The sequence below is a fragment of the Pseudopipra pipra genome, chromosome Z (assembly GCF_036250125.1).
Source record: "Pseudopipra pipra isolate bDixPip1 chromosome Z, bDixPip1.hap1, whole genome shotgun sequence".
Classification (NCBI taxonomy): domain Eukaryota; kingdom Metazoa; phylum Chordata; class Aves; order Passeriformes; family Pipridae; genus Pseudopipra; species Pseudopipra pipra.
The window spans coordinates 68,111,588-68,128,597 of record NC_087581.1 but is presented as its reverse complement, the minus strand read 5'-3'; the positions used below and the strand labels follow the sequence as shown (position 1 = coordinate 68,128,597).

Genomic DNA, 17,010 nt, shown 5'->3' with positions numbered 1-17,010 from the left:
AGAAGAACCTTGGAGGGGTGCTCTGAAAAGGGAGTGCACAGTTTACGTGGTTACCTTTTAACACAAATCACTGCAAGTGGAAATAAATACAGATTTTTATTTACCATACTCATTGTTGATAGATGGCAGAGATTGTCATATTACATAAGCATTCAATGAAAACACTATCACTATATCAGTGGCTTGAATATTGCTGTTAAATTTGGAAATGGCCAGTTATCAGAATAACTTTGTCGGGGATATCTCCAAGAACACTTTAGTTTGTGCTCCTCTGCCAGTTGCTTAAGTAAACATTGACTATTAATATACATGATCTTTTGTACAATGCTTGTGCACTTATGCTTTTTTACAAATCAGGTAAGAGTTTTAGTAAATTAACCTTGTGCCCTGACGGGGACAAGATTAATGTAATTTGAATGTAACATCTAATTGTAACAGATGCTTTTAATTACTCCTGACAATTGCCTTGTCATTGTTTTTACAGAGGTTTGTGATATGTAACTATCTCAGTAATATCTCTTGCAATGACTGAATTTTTGCAGTAAACTAATAACAGTGAACTACTCCTGAGTGGTAGATGAAAAGTTTCACTTTCAGATGGCTAAAACAGTTGAACTTGGGGAGTGAGTGCAGTAAGACAACTGTGCTTGAGTCTTAAAATTGTAATTGTGCACAGAATGAGGATTATGTCTGTAGAAAGACTGAGAATCCTTACAGTGCTGCATTCAGTTCTATATATTCTGATTTTCCCAGATTCTTGAATGGATTGAAGGAAAGGAGAGAAATATCAGAGCATTAATATCCACTCTTCATACAGTGCTTTGGGAAGGGGAAACTAAGTGGAAACCAGTCAGCATGGCAGATTTAGTAACTCCTGAACAAGTAAAGAAGTACTACAGGAAAGCAGTCCTTGTAGTTCATCCAGATAAGGTAAGTGTGGTCCTCTGATCTTCTTTACTTTAGAAGGACTACAAGCTGCTTTTACCACACTGTACTAGTCACTGGAAAATGCCTTGCTTCTTGATCAGCACTCTAGGTGCTCTTCACTTTGCTTCTGTTGTCTTCTGAATGTGGTGTCCTGCTGCATTCAGGTAGTCTGGGATTTTTCTTGTCGTCCTGACACAGAACAGAATTCAACAGGTAAGCATTAATAAATGAAACATCCTATGAAAGATGTACTGAGCACCAAAGTCAGTTATGCTGGATTCTGACTGCAGGCAGGTTTAGTGCTGGTTAGTGGAATCTGGCTTATTTCCGTGAGCTGATATTTCAGGTCTTTTAGGACTATGCACCTGTAAATGGAGACTCAGAGGCTGCCATAGCAAAACCATTAGGAAAAACCTGCTGAAACTTGTTTACTAAACAATTTTTACTAGAAAAAGTATACTTTAGTAAACAAATGATCAGATGAAAAGTATGTGATAAGTGTGATATTCCAGTAGTCTTTTTAAAATATTTAATGCATTCCATGGTTTGTTAGTCTTCCAGTGTATGAAGGTACCTTCTTGTTCTGAGCTATTGCTCTGAGTTGTATTTTAGATACAAAGATAAGCATTGAATATACCTGGTTTGAATTTTCAGGCTTGCTGTCACTGGTGGTTCAGTGAGCAGTAGTCTCAATTCTGTGTTGTCTTGTGTCCATAACAGAAAAAAACAACACACTCTTTGGGTTTTTTTCTCCCCCCTGTCCTTCAGTATTTTTGGCTATGTGGCTTCTTTTACCCTTGTGATGTTTTTTTTGGTGTTTTCTGGAGGCTCCTCAGTGCATCAGTGTCAGAAAACCGGTCTCTTTGAGACACAGTCTTCTTTCTCATTTATTTTTTTCTGCCACTTATCCACTAAAGAACCCTCTAAAAGAGTCAATACAGTACTGCAGCTGGCAAGAGCTAAGCAGCAGGAGAAGGGGAAGGATACTGGAAAGGGCTCTGAAGCTTCCCTTTTGTGTTGGAAAGAACCTGGTAAAATAATTCCTGTTTTGGGACTGGATCTCTATGAACCACGAGGGTTGGGTTGTGTTGGGCCCAGAGTCAGGGCTGCTGTGAAATAGGCAGGGAATCGTGATCAATACTGTCTTTGAGTGTGGAAGGAAACGCACAGGAAGTGCAATGTAATTCATGTTACATGAATTGCATGAATCTTAACATCAGTGACAATCAGCAACAGATTTTACTCCAAAAAATCCCATCCAGAAGGAGTTGTCTTTAAAAAGTACTCAGATTTTATCCTTGTGCACCACTGCAAGCTGTCTCAGGAAGCAAATGCAAAAGTTACTTATTTGATCGGTTAAGTGATAATAACTAAAACTTTTTATGGAAAGAGCTTTGAAAACTGTTTTTAGCTAAGTTTCAGTTATTTATGAATTGCTCTGTAAGCTTGAAGATAATTTAAGGAATCCAAGGGTTTGGTTTTGTTTAGAATACTTGTGGCAAGCTTTGGATAAGGTTAGAGAGAGTTACGTGTCTGCAAAATTATGTTCACAAATCAGTCTAAAGTTGTTGAATAAGAGGACAAATATAAAAGGAGTGAGATCTTTTCTAAGTCACCTAATTCCTAATATTTTAATGCTTATTATATGTTCTGTTTGTCTTCAGGCCACGGGACAGCCTTATGAGCAGTATGCCAAAATGATCTTCATGGAATTGAACGACGCGTGGTCAGAGTTTGAAAACCAGGGATCGAAGTCCCTTTTCTAAAACTTCACCTCTCACAGAACTGCTTCCAGAAACTGGAGCTGAGCATTGTTGTGACTTTATTGCGCCTGTGATTTATGAAGCGCTTTTTCCATGATTTCAGCGCAGTTTCTAGTCATGCACTTAAACGTGGGGATGTATTTTATAAGATGTAGAGTACAAAGCATTACATAGATCCACTAAGAAAAAAGCTGCTCAGTACCTGTAGAAATCACAGTCTGGGAGTAAAGATTTCTCTTCAGTTTTATATATGAGAAATAGAGTTTTAATGAAGCTAAATAATTTCTGGTATATTAGTATGAATTATAAACCATTCCAACTTCATTGATCTTTGCTGTACCTCTACCTTCCCAAATTTGTCTGTTCCTTCAAGTAGTTTTGTGATTCAACTTTGATATTTGGTGCCTGTCGCCTTCTTCAAAGTGCTGTAGTTAGCAGCAGTGAATTTGCTTGGCTTATCTCAAACCTAAGGGTGTATATTTTCATCTCTATTTTATGTAATCAATCTGATAATCATTCTGTAAATAATGTTTTCTGGCAATACCTGTGTTCCTTACAACAAAGTAACAGTTGTTTAGCCAAAAAGACCTCAGATGTGGGGAAATCAGACAGGGTTGTTCTTGATTTTTGCTTTTTTTTTTTTTTTTTTTTTTTTACATATCATGAATCTAGAAACAAATTTTGACTTTAAGGTCTGCATGTTCCTGCTGTTTTATTATTTATTATAAGGTGGTAATCTGACCTGCGCATATTTTCCCGGTTCTTTAAATGGTGTCTCTTGCTTCTGATTTCAGTGGAACATTCCTTTCGTTGCACTTCAGATACTCTGATAGAAATAATTTTATTCTGAAACTTGAAGTGTAAGCACAAATGTTTTACTGTGCTTTGAGTTGTCTGAGTATTGCATTGCTCATTGTCATCTGGAGAGCGTTTAAAGTGCTTTAACACGTTTTGCTGCACGTCTGAACTTCTGTATTTTTGAGATAGGCACATGGCATCTGTGTATGTGAAAACATGGGGTATATTTGTTGCATTTCTGCTCACCTACCTTCCATGCACTGCCTAGTGCAAGATGAGTAGAAACACAACTTGGTAACAAAACTTGCCCTGTTTTCTCATCCCTATTCAGAAGGCACTTCTGCACTAGTGCTGGGGTGGATGAATGCAAATGACCAATGACTGTTATACTCCCTGTAATAAAAAATGCAGTTTTCATATCAAGTTTGAAAATATTGAAAATTAGTGTTGGAGCATTAAATCCTTGGCAGCAGTCTCTTGATTCAGTACAGTTGGGCATTCAAGGGGATATTTTGACCATCTTGCCTTTTTATATGAGAGGGAGGCTGCATCGTTATCAGAGGTAACTGTTCTGCTGAGTAATATCTGAACAGAAAACATGAGATTCTAATGTCACCTAAACAGTGTGTGGGATGAGATTTTCCACTTCCACACCAGCCCAAGAGCTGATGGGTTAGAGATGTGTGAACACAGGTTGCAATTTATGGTCTCTAAGCTCTGATCCAACACAGTTACTTATTAACCTCTGGTCAGGGGGTTTGTGTATATTTGCATATATATTCAGCTGCTGTGATTTTTTTTTTAAATTTTTTTTAAAGATGAAGCTAGGATTAGTTATGGATCAAAAAGTTTGTATATTATTCATAGCTGCAGTTGTATTTCAGTTCCTGCTTTGAAGCAGTCTTAAGTCTCAGTAGATTTCTTCATAAAAGTGTATAACTTGCTGTCTGATTTAAAGTAAGAGTTAATCTTTTTTCCTTGGGACAATTCATTAGCTCTTTGTGTATGTGTTTTGCATCCATGGAAATTAAAGGCTTCTGGTGGTAGGATAGGTTTGTGGGAGACCTGCACGGCTCTTTACAGTTCTAGGACAAATGCTATCTAATAATAGGTTTAAAAAGACATAAACAAATATATAATGACTTTGACTGCAGTCCTAAATACAGTTGAGAGAGAAAGCATTTCTGAGGGAGCTGCTTTGAGTAAGGAAGGACTTAAAAAAACCCCATGTTTGCACATACAGGAGGCTTAATTTTGAGGCACACATTTTTAATTGCTCTTTTCTTGAAACAGGTGTTTAAAAAGTTAAAACCTGAGAACTGGGAGGAAAATACCTTTTCTGGATGATGTCTACATTAATCTGCTTTTATTTCTCTACTCTTGCTTGCAAAGTTTTCATCAGAGAAGAACCTTAGAGGTGATTTTAAGCAAGCAGGGAAACATGAATGCAATGGTCTTATCTAGAACTGAAGATCTCTTGAAATTGATCCTCTCTTTTTAAGATTACGGAAAATCATGAGCTTTGGTTCTTGCAAGAGCTGTTTGATAATTACCAAAATTTCATTTGGGTTGACAGAGCAGCTTAACTTACTGAGCTCAACTCAACAGAGATGGCTTAGTCATCTCTGGTTCTCAGTGGGGGAACGGGCTGATTTGCTCTGTCCTGCTCCTTTCTGTGTAGTTGAATTTTGCTGCTAAGATTCTGGGAGATGCTCAGTTTGATAAGCCTTTGAATCCTGATATTGAAACTATTTCAGATAGGTTTGTTGGTTTTTTTTCTCTTTTAGGTGACTGTCATTTAGCTGTGTTGCATACAAGAATGCAAAAAATGGGGATTTCAGTAAGGCTCTGTAAGCAAACTATAAGTTGAAAATTAAAGAGAAAAAAATAAAAATTCAAATGATGACTATGAACATAATAAACTGAAGTTTTGTTTTCTGTGGAACACAAAGCAGCATGAGGACCACTAAAGGTGTTTCTTAGCGTTAGGCTTATATATTGAATTTTTTAGTTACAGGAACCTGGAAAAGGGAAATCAGAGTACATTTCATATAAACATATATTAAGTCTTAATGTTGCTTTTAAAGGAGAGGGTCATTTGGAAGAAAAGTCTAGCAGTTCTGTTTTAATTAATCTTAAAACAGTAATAAAAAATGGTAGAAAATCTGGGAATAAGAGCTTTTCAATCTTTTGCATACTCTGTACTTTGTTGTTTATTGTCTGTCTGCTGTTTGGAATAGGACTGCACTGAAATGATTACACACACATTTCACTGTGGCCATATTCTTAGTGTCCACAACCTGAAAGGCTTTTAGAACAGGCTACAGAAAAAATGGTTCATCAGAGACTTGGCTGGATTCTCTCTTTGCTTAAAATGTGTATTTTCAATTCATGCTTATTATTCATTGCGCAGTTGAGTTCTGAAGTGTTGAAGCCGTGCCCTGAAAGCTGAAATTTTTATATCTGCATCTGCCAACAGCAAAGTTTGAGACTGAGGTGACTGAGTTGTGCTGGTGGGTTAATACCTGAGCCTGCCAGGCTTCGCACGCGGTGCTTGAAGTTCTGCGGTGAAGAAACTTCCTTGAATCTTCCTCCTTCTCACCCACACTGGTCACTCCTCTCTCTGGGAGCAACCACTGACTAATGCCATGCATCTGTTGCAGCCTACCAGGGTCCAGTTTTTAAAAAATAAGTAGGTTGACATGGTTATTGCAACAACAAAGAAAAACGAAGCAACAGAGATTAAAGGAAGAGTAGAGAAGAACACCCAGGCTCTAAACTACATCTGAAATACTGTTTTCTAATTCTCTCTTCATTGACCTACTCCTACCTACCTCTGCTAAAGACAGGTCTAGATTAGTAGAGAAAACCTGTTTTGTAGCCTGCTTTTCCAGCCGTTTTAGAGTGCTGCTGACTGACTGTAGCACGTGGCAGTAGCAAGTCTGGCTTTCCTTTTTTTTTTTTCCTCAGAATTTTCTATAAAGCAGCGTTTCTAAAATGATAGGGCAGGTTTCCACTAGTTCTTTTTTTAATTAAATTGCTTGTTACATTGCTGTTAGATCTGGAGAGTCAGGCATAGCATTTTAAAATAGAGATCTGTGAAGAAAAATTGGTGTTAAGAGTGTGCGTGACTGGAACCTGCCTAATGGAGGTGAGTGATGTATTTTGACCATGTTGGAGGAAGTCATTTGGTGTCTTCAACCTTGGCATGCCTGTTTGGTGTTTCCTAGTGCTGTCAGAGTTCCTTAAGAGCAGTGAAGAGTGTTAGTGGTTAGTTAGACATAAAGCCCGGAAGGAAAAGGTCCTCTGCACTTAGTTGGGTCAAGTTCAGATATTTTGCTGATCAGTGGTAGTTTCCTTCAGCAAAAACAGAATGGAAAACCTACAACAGTGCCGATGGAGTACATTTCCTTGGAACAATGGCAAGGTCCTTGGTGTTGCACTTGTGAGGGTAACTAGTGCTCAAAAAAAATGCCTTGTTTACCTCCATTTTCCTGATAATTCGAGAGAGTTCCTCCAGTGTCTTGCCAAGCACAGAGCAATAGTTCCTTTCTGAATGCAGGCTACATCTCAAGGCTTGCATTGCACAAGAAGAGTATTCTGCACAAACCAAAGCAGAGTTTGAGTGCAGCTGAAATCTCATCTGCCCTCTGGGACTGCTGGATTACATGCACCATCCCACCTCCCAAGGCCAGACCAGTTTCCCCAGCAGTGCCAGTGTGTGTTTGCATAGTAGTTGGCCACTGCATTCTCTGCTGTTCACAGGATCGTTTCAGGGATGGGATAAATGTGGGAACTTTGTTGCCCCTTAGCTGTGTCCTTAATTGTCTTAACAATTGCAATGTAACGTCCGCTCTGTAAAGAAGTTCAAATTAACCTTGTATGAGTCATTTGACGTTTTCTGTCAGGAACTTCCAGGCGATTGACCTGCGAAGCTGTAAAAGGAATGTATCATTTCCCACCCTTCAAGTCTGTCCCTGGTGCAGAGCAGTTCAAGCTACCAGTTGCCCAGTGACAGGGAGCTGAGCTGTGCTTCTGCCCATGATCAATCTTGCAATGCTTGCTCGCTCGCTCTCTGTTTGGGTGAGCTTGCTGTGGGCTGCAGTTTAGACTTCATTAAGCTTCCAACATACGCTCCAAAAACACAAATTGTTATTTTTTATGAAGGATACATGTTGTCATAGAAGCTTTTATTACCAAAAGGGGATTAAGAGGCATCGTGAGAACTCCCAAAACTCTTTAGTGGAATGTACTGTATATTTGCAACGTAGATTTCTAGAAGTGATTGTCTTCTCTGATAAGGTCTTAGCTTGCTCTGAGATCCTTATTGTATTTATCTGTAGTTGTGATTGTACTTTCTATACTTGTGTTTTTTTTCTGGTTTGGGGTGTGTGGAAGGACAGAACAGACACTCCAGTCCTTTTTCTTTTGCTATCTTTCATGAAATGCAATTGTACTGTGTAATTTTGCTACTAGTGAAATGAAAATTATACCTGTATGTATATAAAGGTAATATAGTCAAATTAAGCCTTGTTTAAAAGTAGATTTAATGTTTGGTTACAATGTCCTTGAACAGAATATTTTGCTTTGAAATGTATTACAACCTAACCAGTGATCAATTAAAACAAGCAAAATGACTTTGTATGTTTCCTTCTTTAGCAAGAGAGAACACCCAAAGCATTTCCACTGCCCCTTTCAGAACAATATGCATATATTAGAGAAATGGTTCTCATTAGTGTGTTCAAGGTGGCTGAACCTGTTGGGAACCAAGTGGCTCTTCAGAAGTGTCTCTTCTGTTGGAGGGGTGTCCCTGCAGTGTTCTCTGGGATTTGGCAGCTCAGTTTTCCAGACTGCCTGTGCTGGGTTTTGGGGTTCTTGCACAGGACCTGATGTGGTGCTGTTCTGCTGCCCAGGGGAAGCTCTTGCCTACGTGTTTGGCAGTGATCAAAGGGAAGGGGAGCAAGAGCAAGGGGACAAGCCTGAGGCAGGAGGGAGGAATGAGCAGCCTGTAGAGATGACGGGGGAGTGAGATATGGTGATGAAGGACTGCAGATCCCAGAAATCTGGGGGAATGCTGGATGGCAAAGGGTGAGTTGCTGCTGGGAGAATACTAGCAAGGTGCTCAGAAGCATCTTTTGGCTCTCTGCTCTCAAACTAGGATGGACAAGCAGAATCTCTCATAGTTGGGAACAAGCCACTTAGTGACACTGAGAAAGTTTCTTTAGAAGTTAAAAGCACAAAAGTATAGGATTACCACAGGGGTTCCCCAAGGAGAAGTGTGGAAAACAGAGAGGATATAGGAGAGTGGACAGATGTGACCAAAGAAGGATGGGTGGAATGTGCATGAGTCAGGAAAGAGAAGTATTAGCAAGCAAAGCAAACACTGTTGGGGAAAAGCCATTGCCATTGATTAATGTTTTTCATATTTTGCCTACTACTTTGAATAGTCTGTTGAGTTTACATGAACTTAAGATAAGTCTTTCAGCACCTCACCGAATAATCCTTCTCCTTATATCCTGTAGAGAACATGCTGCCACTTTTGCTGTGAGTCAGTTTACTCCTAACGTGCAAAGATGCTGAAACATGCATTGATACCTACTTCCAATCCTTCACCACTGCAGCAAAGAAGGATAACATTAGTCAAGCACATCTTTCTTTGCCCTATACAAGGCCTCCAGCTACTCTGACATGTATTTGGAAAGACTTGAGTTGGGACAACACTCCACTGCAGACAGAAACCCTGAAGAGTCAAGCTGGCAGACATCAGTATGTAATTACACCAGGCAGAAAGTGTTACAAAGAAATAGCATGGCCGTAAATTCAGTATCAAGCAGAACAAACAAAACAGCAAGAGCCAATGGGAGATTAAAAAAAGGCAGCAGAAACACTGTGAGTACTGTGGGGCACAGAGCAGCCTGTAGCAGTCAAAGCTTTCCAAGTCTGTACTTGTAGACACCTGATCTGGATGCTGGAGAAGAGAATATGATTTGCCTTGACGTAGCACTGCCTCTGTTATGAGGGTGAGAGGAGGACTTCTGGCAGATTTTTGAGCAAAAACCGCTGAAGAAAGGCAAACGGAGCATGTAGGTAGGTGAAGACTTGAACTGGAAGGATCCCTTTGAACTTGTAAGAGACTTCATCTCCTATAATCTCTGAAACTGCTGGCTGTTCTCCTGGAATGGCTTCAGCTCCTAATCAAAGGTCTGGGCACACAGGAAATAATGGCTGTGATGTTCTCTGGTGTATAATGCTGCTGGGAGACCCAAAAATTAAGCAGTTATCTTTGTAGGGGTGTTTAGGGGCTCACGTTTGGTAAGGCCTCACTTACTAATGGCCACTATCTGTTGGTGAACTGCACTGCTTGCTTCCTTGTGCACAGTTCTGGGGAGCGGGAAGACAGCAGAAGTACTCTACAGGAGATGGGATGGTCAGTGCACTGCCTCCTTGCCAAACAGTGTGCAGTGTGTTCAGCACACTTCTAATGTGCAAGACAAAACCTGAAGAGACAGCTCATCCAGCTTGCTCAGGAAGCTCATTTAAATTACAAGCCTCTTCAAAGGTTTAACATTGCAGGGATGTCATGAGCTATGAAGCACAGAGTGCTTCACTACCTAGCTTAGTGTTTTGAATTTGGTGCTCCCACTGGGTCTGCTCCTGTCCTGATCCCTGCTAGCTGGGTCCTGTCAGTTTCCCTAAGAAGCTCAAAAATGCTGATGTTGACAGCCTTCCTAGCAGCTGTTAATGATGTGTTCGACCCAAAGACTTCCCTCTTGTCGCTGGTTCCAAGATCTCATCTTTCTCCGGGTTTCTGGAGTTTCTAAAGCATGAATTCACCAGACTTTGTGTGGAAACTGACCTTCATCAAAGTAGGACCTGCAAAACTTAGTCACTGTTATGTCTCATAGGTCCTTCTTTCCTGCTGCCCATCTGCTCTGTCCACATCCTAGCTTAGGATGCCTTAAAGGCAAAAAAGGGTGCCAGGTCTATTCTAGGGATGTGTGAACCACAAGAACTGGACTCCCAGGTGTGTTTCAATTGATTGAATTAAGGCTGTTGAACCTGGTGCATGTTCTATGTAATTTCACCAAGATGTTTTTGTATACTGTGGCTAAATTTGCCTCTTGTGCCCTTACTGACTCAGCCTGAAACCAGGGATGAATGCAGGGTTTGATTACCAATATCTTTTTCACACAACTATCTTCACTGTGGAAGCTGCCCACCTTTTTCCTTCCTCTACCAGGCTTTTCTGCTTCACCTACCAGCATGAGCCTAACACCTATTAGACCTGGAAACTCCTAGTCTGCTTCTGTGCCCACCTGCTGCAGCTTCTTCCCTACCTGTGTAAGGCATGAGCCTCTGTCAGACCTCTGTATTTCTTCTCCTGTGTGTGGGAAACCATGAGGAACATGTCCCTCACAGAGAGCTGAACTGCAGTTGTTTACCATCTCCAGATGTAAAAAAGGGTGGTTGAGGTTTTCTTATAAAATATCTTCCTAGGAACTCATCCAAGGGGAAGAGAGAGAAGGGACTCCATTCTCTGCTCTGCTTTTCCTAATGCAAGCAGCTCTTCTTGGCCTCTTCTTCTGCCATGTACACCCTCATAGTGGGTGGCAGCTGCATTGCTCCCCTGAATAAAATGCACCTGGCTGCACATGTACACCCTCATAGTGGGTGGCAGCTGCATTGCTCCCCTGAATAAAATGCACCTGGCTGCACATGGAATTATTTATCATCAATAATCCTATTTCCTTGTTTTGATTGCCATCTGCTGGCAGAATGACGTATCCATCGCCATTTCACACCGGCACCACACAGGTTTATTTAACCAAGCCTGAGCCACACTAACCATTTTGAATGCCTTTGTGTGGTTTGTGTGTGAATGCTGCAGAAAAGGGCTGCCTTTGAATGTCTGAATTCACAGGCTGACAATGCCTGAGGCAGAGCTAGCAGCTCTCTGGAGCTGGAAGAGCAGCGGAGACACCCAGCTCCTCTCCCAAAGCTCTGCTGGGGACTGTGTTGTGCAGCTGCTGCAGTTTCCAGCAAGGGCACTGCTTTAGCCCTTCAGTTTCTGTCTCTGCTGTCTTCTTAGAGCTGGAGAATGAGGAAGAGGAGAAGCAGCACAGGACTCTCTGAACTTGGGGTGAGGGGTGGATACAGACAGATGGGGACACATGACTGAAAGCAGCAGAGGAGACTAAAGGGCTAAGTGGGTACATCCCACGGCTGTGCATTGCGTGTGCCCAGCCTGTGGTGAGTAGGTGTGACTTCAGTACAGACATACAAGTATTTAGAGTGCAGGTATTCAGGTACAGACATCTGCAGTGGGAGGAGGGAGAACAGACTAGGCATGCAAAGCTTCCTGGTAGTGCAAACTGCTGTACTGTCCTAATACTTGCTCCCAGGAACTGAGGCTGTACTGGCTGGTAAGCCCAGGTTGCTTCACCCCTGCTGAGGCTGTTGAGGTGACTGGGTGTGAGGTTCCTGGGTGGTTCCAAAGGGTGCCTGCCTGCACTTTCCAGCACTAGTCTCATCCTTAACAAGTGCTCTCATAGAAAAGACTGATCTCTCACCAGTGTTCCTGTGCCCCAGCATGAGTGCCACAAAATGCATCTGATCAGGGTGTTAAATACTTAAACTCAGGTGATGAATCAAATTCTGTCCTGGGAAGTTCCCCGTCTGAAAAAAAAAAAAATGCCAGCAGCTTCAGAGAAAAATTGTTGGGCATTTATTTACCCTCATGCAGGAAGATATAAAATTCAGTCTAAATGACAGCAATTCACAAGGAGATAAGCAAGACCTTAAAAGCAAAGTTAGAATTCTACCTGGATGGAAACTGCATCTTTAATATGATCAAGCATTTTGTGTAGGTAAATAAAATCAAATGAGCTTCAACTTTTAATTCTGTTGCTGTCAAGTGCGATGTGTCTGCTTCAACCGAGAAATCATAAATGCAGTTCTTTAATTTCAGTGCTATGCAAATAGTATTAGAAGATGACTCCAAATGCTGGAAGATCAGAATTTGCTGAATCTTTCAGCAGATCTTTAGCACAGACTGGAAGATCTATTGCTGTGACCCATGATGACATTTAATACTTTGTATCCTTTCCCACAGATAGTCTGAAATGCAAGTGCATTTCCCAAAGACACTTCTCCTGGCACAAGTATTTGCAGTTCTGTGGAAGCAAACAATGAAGGAGGTCTCAGAAGACCATGCATTTATCCAGAACTCTGAAATTAAGCTCCAGTTCTGCAGAAGCTGGAGTAGCTTTGTATCCCTTAACAGGACAAAGGCTGGATCAGTTTCAATGATCCCCACCTGCACAATGCACAGGAGAGGGCACACATCCACCTGTGTCCTCCTGCCAGACTCTACCCTGCATTTTCTCCCAGGAAGTCACTGGAGTTCAAGGTGAAGAAAACCAAGCGGTTTTTTCCTTCCCTCCTTTCAGAAATGGCTTGAATTTTACTAATTTTGCCTCTCTACTTCCATCTCTGAAGCCCCCAGCATAAGGCCGTAGACATACTGGAATTCCAAGGAGTCCACAAAGCTGAACAGAGGGCTGGAGCACCTCTCCAGCCAAGGGAGCTGGGGTTGTTCAGCCTGGAGAAGAGAAGGCTCCAAGGTGACCTCACTGCAGCCTTGTAGTACATAAAGGGAGCTTACAGAAAGGAGGGAAAGGGACCTTTTTCAAGGGCATGTAACAACAGGGCAAGTAGCAGGAGTTTTCTGGGAGCCCAAGGACCTGGACATGTCCTGGCTTCACCTGCAGGCACAGGTTTGCATCTGAGTTGGCTCCTCCAACATAACAAAAGAGTAAAAAGTTTATCCTAAAAAGCTCAAGGCTTTGCTTCTAGCACTAGTTACTTCATCAATATCTTGTCTTAGCCCCTCCTGTGCATTGTTCATTGTCATGCAAACCCTATTTCCAGGAAAATGTTCTGTTCATATAGGTTAATATTTTTCCTCTCGTTCTTGAGTATATTTAGGATGATTGTATGTTTCAACCTCACACGTACTAGTAGATTATATTATCTTGCCTCCTGCGGGTCCCCAGGGTTAATTAAACCACAATTATTCAGGTTCGCTCTTTCTTTGTATAAGACATGATTTCTTAGGAAGGAAGAACCATATAATTGCACAGGCTGAACAAAACTTACTCTAAAAGACTTAGGCAACAGCTCAAAAACAAAGCTCAAAACCACAGGAAAAGGGCAGGCACTGGCCATTAGACAATTTTGCTGTTGTAGCTGAGACAAGCTAGGCAGCATGTCTAATCCTAAGGCAAATTGTGGGTGATGCATCTTAACAGATTTTGCAGAGATGGCTAAATCAAGCCAAGATAGATTCAAGGCCTGACACAACCTGAGGTCTAATAAAACGATGTTACGAAGCTCAAGGTCTGTTATGAGAGTATGGCTGAGCTACAAGGTTACAATTTCTAGGTAAGAAAAGGCAAGTCCAAGGCCTCTTAAGATCTGAAATTTCAGAAATTCTATTGTGCCAGTGTTTGTGGCAAACAAAAACACCCACTTTCCTCTAAGGAATTGCCAAGAGTTACAAGGAATTAAGTCCTTCAAACAGCCTACAATACCAAAGACTCTGCAATGAGAGGTCAATACCTGGAATAACTTGGATAGCTTCTAAAAAATCTAAGGTTTTGTACCTTTAGTACAGGCCCTGCAGGCCCCATGTATTTCCTATTTTCTGATGTGTCTGTGTCTGAGATAATGTTTGCCCTTGTTTTACACATCCAGTTATAGATGCTGAAGCAATTTATTTTTGGAGCAATGAGCATGAACAAGAAAGCAGTCTGGCACTCTAGGCAAATATGTGCTGAGGCAGAGCCCTGTTTTCAGACATGTGGCTTTCTCAGAATTATCTGCTTATTGATCTCTGCAACTTCAGTGCTGGAGTGATCTGAAACAGTGGTGATTTATCTATTTTTCTCTCTATGGCACTTTTGGAAATCTGAAGTGCCTCTCTTGGCATTAAATATAACTGCAGTCGTATCTCCACTTAGCTTTTTAGCTACAGCTTGGCTTTCTGCAGCAGAGACCAGCCTGTGCAGTGGGAAGCCTGGCTTGGGCAGATGTGCTTCCTTGGTGACACATGGACACCATGGTGCCTGTGTTTCCCGGGCTGTGCTCCTGAGGTGGGCCCAGGAGTGGGTCTGCAGGAGGCCATAAGCCTTCATGGACGAGAGAGAGGGTTTCTGTGGCATTAGCAAGGTGCTGCCTTCCCAGAAGGAGAGTTTAATAAGAAAATCATGCTTTGTAGTTCCATTTCTTGCTAAAGGGCAGAATAAATATTGATGTGCTAGTAAGATCCAGCTGAGCTGTCTGAATAATCCTCTAATAAATTGTATAATAAAGAAGTGAATTCAGTGGGAGATCAGCTGTTTACACTGATCTGTAACTGATCTCTAGCAAATGACAAACCTACTTAGCATCTTTCCTGCTTTCAGTGAGACCTTTCAGCCCTGGGGACGTGGAGGATGAGATGGCACAAGCTGTTTCCCACCTCCCTACTTGCAATGGCATGGTTTGCACAGTCACCAGGATCAGGAGCACGCTGTCCTGTGGGAGCCACTGCTGGCCAACTGAACCATGAGGCTTTGCATAAGCAGTGTGCAGCTGCACGGACTGGTGACTGGGTTGTGCTGGCTTGCAGAAATACCTCTCTAGGCAGAATTGATTCTTCTGTTGCTGCAGACTCAACACCAAAAGCTGACAAGGTAGCTGGCTCTGCATCGCTGCAGAGGGGACTGTTTGTAGAAGCTTGCTGTAGTGCTTGGAGACTGCTGCAGGAGGGAGGGCAGCTCTGTGATTCTGGGTACCTGCTGTGGTCTTGGACCTCTGATTTCAGAGCAAACCTTTTGGAAACACGGCACATGATAGCTGGGAATCTGCACAGTGCTTCCCCAGGGACCCTGTCCTAGATCCACCTGTCTTGTGTGACTTGGGCTCCTGGAAGAGGGTCTTGGTGCATTTGCTTTTGTGACTCCAAGGCTAATCAGACCTTGGGGTTTCTAGAAAGCTCAATACACTGTCTGTGATGTTGTGAGCCTGAAGCATTGGAACAGCTGGCCATGCAAATGCAGGTCTAATAGTTCAGCATCAGAGAAGGGATCTGCCCTTCTCCAGTGTCTCATCTGATGGCAACGTACCCTTTTGTGCCACAGGTCAATGAACTGAATAAAAGGAATTGGGTGCCTTCAACCAGCTCTCTAGGGACACTCTCTCCTGCTCCTGCTGTTTCCCCTTGACATACCTCATGCTTGGACAGACCAGAGGAACCAGCCTGTTGCTGTGTGTCCTGTAAATCCTGTCTGAAATGTCTCGAAGAGGCCTGCCCCTGCTCCTCTTCCTGTCATAGCAGCTAAAAAGCATGGGACTCCAAGTTCTCCTTATGGTCCAAAGTTGCACTTACTCTACGTGCCCTTCTGCAACAGACACATCTCTGCATAATACAACAGTGCAAGAGGCCCTGCTGTTCAGCCTGGCTCTTCCTTGGTACCACAAAGGGACAGGCACTTCCCACAGGCCTCCTGCTCCCCTGCATCTGACAATTCCACTGAGCTGTGGGGCACAACACCTTTTAGAGCTTCCCATCCTCTGCCCAGGAAGCTGCCCAGAAGCTGGGCCTGAGATCGTAGCGTTTGAGCCAGGCACTGAATGTGCTTTGTCTTATGTATGTACTTCGGAGCCCCGCTGCATGTCTGGGTGAAAGGCTTGCTGGGTTGCAAATGATGCAGAGCCCTGGGTTGCTGCACCCTGTCAGCTGGAATGGGCTGACAGCATCACCTTTCTGCTGCCTGCACAGCATGATCTGGATCTGTCTCCTTCTTGCTCACTCTCTGTGTACCAGAGGGCAGAGAGACTTAATTTGCCAGCAAACAGAGACGTTGGGCATTCAGAGCACGTTGCCGTATGCATGGCCAGTTCTTCTGCTAGAAAGCCTTTTTTTTCCAGTGTCTGTGAAATAAGATAAGCCAGACAGCATTACACTGGTATCAGTGGACAAAAGAATCGAAAGTAAGGATTTTACATAACAACAACAACAAAAAAAGATGTATCAAGTCTGATGTTAGATGATTCATAAAATAATTAGCGTTTCCGACCGTGTCCTAATTTCAGACAAAAGTGAAAATACAACAAGATGAACAGAAAATGATGGGTTATGCTTTTGGAACAAGGCACTGTAATTGAGCCAGATGGGCCCAGATGTTTCCTCACACTCTGACTGAAATGATCACCTATTCAGGGAGGTATGTTGTGGGAGAAACTGCAACAAGAGGAAATTTTCCAAAAGCAGTGATTACATTAAGGAGACTTGAGGCGGCTCTTACTGCTCTAGTGAGGCTAATTGTATATGAAAATAGGGACATTTCATGGCCTGACTTAAAGATGTGCTTACTGCTGCTCACACTTCAGTTTGCATTTTGATTCAAGAAAGATCATAATCAGTCTCCTCTCTCATCACCTGGCTTTGACTCCAGGTTTCCTTTTGGTCATCTGCTCT

The 17,010-nt window shown here is 42.3% G+C and overlaps 1 protein-coding gene and 1 long non-coding RNA gene across 2 annotated transcripts in view; one reads left to right on the top strand and one right to left on the bottom strand.

Moving 5' to 3' along the window:
* GAK (cyclin G associated kinase) overlaps window positions 1-8,125 on the top strand; it is a 75,464-nt gene extending 67,339 nt beyond the window's left edge. The window contains exons 27-28 of the mRNA XM_064642154.1: window positions 754-930; window positions 2,592-8,125. Of these exons, the coding sequence (XP_064498224.1) occupies window positions 754-930; window positions 2,592-2,693 (279 nt within the window). The 3' untranslated portion in view covers window positions 2,694-8,125. The remainder of the gene's footprint in view (window positions 1-753; window positions 931-2,591) is intronic.
* LOC135407281 (uncharacterized) overlaps window positions 78-17,010 on the bottom strand; it is a 33,379-nt gene continuing 16,446 nt past the window's right edge. The window contains exon 2 of the long non-coding RNA XR_010426790.1: window positions 78-7,088. This is a non-coding gene — a long non-coding RNA (uncharacterized LOC135407281). The remainder of the gene's footprint in view (window positions 7,089-17,010) is intronic.